Source organism: Lissotriton vulgaris, chromosome 2_2, assembly GCF_964263255.1.
Source record: "Lissotriton vulgaris chromosome 2_2, aLisVul1.2, whole genome shotgun sequence".
NCBI classification, from domain to species: domain Eukaryota; kingdom Metazoa; phylum Chordata; class Amphibia; order Caudata; family Salamandridae; genus Lissotriton; species Lissotriton vulgaris.
In genome coordinates, this window is record NC_141688.1 from 76875274 (window position 1) to 76879577 (window position 4304).

The 4304-nt window shown below is 48.4% G+C and overlaps 1 protein-coding gene across 1 annotated transcript; it reads left to right on the forward strand.

Moving 5' to 3' along the window:
• The first annotated feature begins 2763 nt into the window (after positions 1 to 2763).
• On the forward strand, positions 2764 to 3980 carry LOC147729030 (uncharacterized). The gene is made up of 2 exons (XM_086959780.1): positions 2764 to 3100; positions 3397 to 3980. Exons 1-2 carry the CDS (start codon positions 2764 to 2766, stop codon positions 3978 to 3980), a joined length of 921 nt encoding a protein of 306 aa, XP_086815906.1.
• Positions 3981 to 4304: the final 324 nt, after the last annotated feature.

The window sequence follows — 4304 nt, forward strand, 5'->3', positions numbered from 1 at the left end:
AAACAGCCAGGTTTTGAGACCTTTACTAAAAGCAAGTAGGCTGGTGGCTCCCCGGAGTGTGAGCGGCAGAGAGTTCCACAACTGTGGCGCCAATAATCCAAAAGAGCGGCCTCCCAGGCGGGCTCTCTTCACTCGCGGGACAACCGCCAAGAACAGGGATTCTGACCTCAGAGAACGAGCCGGATGGTAAAAGGCAAGCCTCTTTTGGAGGTACTTTGCTCCCACCGCATGGAGAGCTTTATAGGCCAGAGTCAACGCCTTAAAAGCGATCCGTTTGCGGATAGGAAGCCAATGCAACGTCTGCAGCAAGCCCGCAGCACTGGCTCGTCTGTTCAGACCAAAAATAGCCCTCGCGGCAGCATTCTGCACGACTTGAAGCCGCTGTAGCAGATACTCTGGCAGGCCCAGGTAAAGAACGTTCGAGTTATCTAACCTAGAGCCGATCAGGGCCTGCACAGTCAGCTTCCTGTGCTCCTCAGACAAAAGAGGAAGAAACCTCCGCAGCATCCTAAGGAGGCCGAAGCAAGTGCCCGTCACACCAAGGATCTGGGATTTCAACGTTAGCCCCTTGTCCATCTTGACCCCCAAGTTCTTAGCGATTTGGGAAGAACAAGACGGAGGGAACATATTAATGGGCCACCAAGCCTGCCAGTCTGGCTCCGTATCGCACCCAAAGAAGAGTACCTCGGACTTATCGGAATTGCACTTGAGGCTGTTCAGTTGGAACCATTGAAAAACAGCCCCAAGGCAATCCCGGATACACTCCCCATCAAAGTCTCCTCCTCTCTTACACGAGAAGAGGAGCTGGGTGTCGTCTGCGTAGGATACGATCTGGGCCCCAAACGACTCCGCCAGCACCGCCAAAGGGGTCATGAAGATGTTAAAAAGGGTCGGGCTCAATATAGAGCCCTGTGGGACCCCGACTCCCAGAGGCGGCATCACGGCGGAATCTGGCAAGGCCCAGACCGTTTGCCGGCGGCCAGCTAGAAAGTAAGAAAACCAGCTGAGCACCGTCCCCCGCAGTCCTATCTCATAGAGTCTTGCGAGAAGGCCATCATGGGGGACGGTGTCGAAAGCCGCCGACAAATCCAGCATCACCAGCATGGCTTTGCCCCCAGTGTCCAGACCCCTTTAATGGTTTCTGAAACCTCTAGGAGGCGGTCTCTGTGCTGAGATTTGGACGGAAGCCAGACTGAGTGGCGTGCAGAATCTCATGTGTCTCTAGAAAATTGGAGAGCACCGTCTGAACGTGCTTCTTCACAATTTTCGTGAGAGCCGGCAACAGAGAGATAGGCCTATAGTTGACTGGGGCCTTCGGATCCAGACCAGGCTTCTTCAGCAGAGGGATTACCATTGCCTGCTTCCAGGCCTGCGGAACCACTCCCTGGCTCAATGAGAGATTCAGGAGCGGGTTCGCCAGCGGATTAATCACCTCCGCAATTTTCGCCAGAAATTTAGCCGGGCACGGGTCCAGAGGCGACCTCGATTTGAGATTGCCCATGAGCGCTAAAGAGGCGGGGGCAGAAATAGGTGGAAACACAGCCAATGTCAAACCTGGCGAGGCCAGAGGGAACAGGTCAGCCTCAATTTACACCACTTCAATCTACCCTGCTGTCTCGGTAATAAAGTTTGACATCTCAACCCATTACGTTTTTGTACAATTAATAGCTATGCTCGTCCACTCCGACCTCTTGACCTGTGTACCAAACTGGGGAAGAAACTGAAGGGCATTTAAGAGTGTGCAAATCACTTTAGACATATATATGTTTCTGTATTTTGCCTAATCTTCAATGTGTATAGTTTAATTTAATAATGCACTAATTTCAAGTAACTATATGATTAGGTCTAGTTTTATTAGGCCTAAAGGTAACTGAAACAAAATCATACTGTTGTCATTCAATATTTTCTACACCTGGTACTATTCAACACCGAGTTTTTATCAGTGCAGTTGCTTGTGAGTTACCAACATGTCAAAACAAACAAAAAACAATGCATTTTTTGAAACAAGATACAATTTCCTAAAGAAGAAAGCTAAAAAACTACTGCAAGCATAAAACACAAAATTATAACAGTAAACCCACTTTCCATGAAAAGTAACTGTTTAGTATATTCATAAGAAAGCCATTGTGGGCTCAAGATATGGCATAGGAGCTGGAAATGGAGTCTGTTGACTTGGGGACTGAACTTCGAATCCTAGTCTTGGCACTAGAATGAATATCAATGTGATTTTGGGCAAGTCTCAAAGGGCCATATGTATGAAAGTACCGATTTGCGGATCTAAAAATGCGATTTTTACCGAATTGCACATTCAGAATCGCAAATCGGTATGTATGAAAGAAATCGCAAATAAATAGCGATTCCTTAAAAATCGCTATTTATTTGCAATTCCCCAAAATGCGATTACTTAACCTGTAGGAATCGCACAATATGCGAATTCGCTATGAGAAATCGCAATTTGTGCAAAAAATCGCAAAATAGCGCGAAAAATCGCAATTTATCGATTTTCGCAAATGAGCCAATCAGGAACTCTGGTGCAGCATGATGACATCACAACAGGAAGTGATTGACTTCCCATGCTGCACCTGAGTTCCTGAATCAGAGGCAGAGTGAAGGTGTGTTTGGAACAGTGCAGTGTGCAACTGGAGAAACATGGCTGCGAGTGGAGCCACGCCCAGGCAGGAATCCCAGCAGCAGGAGAGTGAAAGCTCAAGGAAAAGAAAACAAAAGTTTTCTGAGGCAGAGTTGTAGGCTCTGATACATGAAATGGTGTCAAACCATGAATTACTTTTTGGAAGGAAATCCAGGGAGGTGCCAGAGAGTCGCAAAAGGAGGATCTGGGAAGAAATCCAGCACAAGGTGAATGCTGTGGGTGTGACACCCCGGAGTGTGGAGGACCTCAGAAAGCGCTGGTACGACCTGCGCCTGCCCTCCAAAGTAAAACTAGCTGCCAGGCTGGAACAGTCTAGGACAACAGGTGGTGGGACCTCATCTGTTTCTGATTCAACACCCCTGGAGGAACTGGTTGAGGGGACCCTGCAACCAGAGAGTGTGGGAGGAGTGGCTGAATTTGACAGCTCTGACCAGCCAGCATCAGGAAAAGGTAAGAACCATGCCCTCACACCCCTCACACCCCCTAACACCCCCCAGCAGTGAGCCTGGGGCAGGAAAAAAGATAGGTAGTCCAGAGCAGGCACACAGGCAGACATAGCAATGCATCATGGGAGATGTAGTCACATGTAAATCAAAGTGTTAAAATTGCAGCTAAAATAGTCGAATATATATTCTGCCGGTCTTGACAGTGAAACAAGAGACCAATGTAAATGAAATAGGTGTGAAAATTGTATTTATACAGTGCAAGTTAGTAAAGTAAATTAATGTGTGCTGTTCTGTCCACAGTACCTTCTTCAACACAGCCCTCAGGCAGTGGGACAGTCTTTGAGAGTATTGAGTCAGGAGATGCCGGCCAAGATGTGAACACGGATGGGGAGGACAGCCCTGTGACCACTCACAGACAAAGAAGGAGACACATTGTCAGACCACTGGCGCCAATTCAGGATGAGGCAGATGCAAGTGGTGAAAATGTAACCAATGTGGACACACAGCCACAGCAAGAGGGACCTGCAACAGACCAGCATGTCCCTGGAAGTGCAGCCAGGCGCAGACGACGCACGGCCAACAATGTTGAAGGGCGAGGCGAGGAATTAGTTTTTGCAGGACTGGTGCAACGCCTGCAGGCAAAAAACATGAAACCTTTACAAAGGGAGATGAGGGAGGGCTTCCATGGACTCAGGAAAGACCTGAAGGATGACCTACAGGCGCTATGCGAGGAATTGCGTACAGAGGGTAGTGCTAGGCGCAGAGGTTGGGAATGCCAAGATAGGTACACCCGGGCCATCAACCGCTTGACGGCTACATCTAGCATCCAGGCCAGGCGCAGCATTGAGATGCAGTGGCAATTTACACATGCTGCACAGTCATAGCAAATGCGCATTTGCAAGTGACCACTGCTGTGGATGAGTTGCGCCAAGTACGCACAACAGGGCCGGGAGTACTAACTCCAAGTGAAGAAGATAATCAGTCAGTTCAGAGCAGCACCACCCCACCGCCAACCTTAGAGAGACGCCGTAGTGGCAGGACCAATAGGGCTACACCTTCAAATGAACATTAGGCTGTGCAGCATTTGACTTGTGAGTCACTCCATTACTTTTCTGAGCACTGTGAATGAAACATGTGCTTAATATGTCTTGTATGACTACTGTACGTTTTCAGTTGATACATATCCTGCTATTAAGGATTAAAAACAA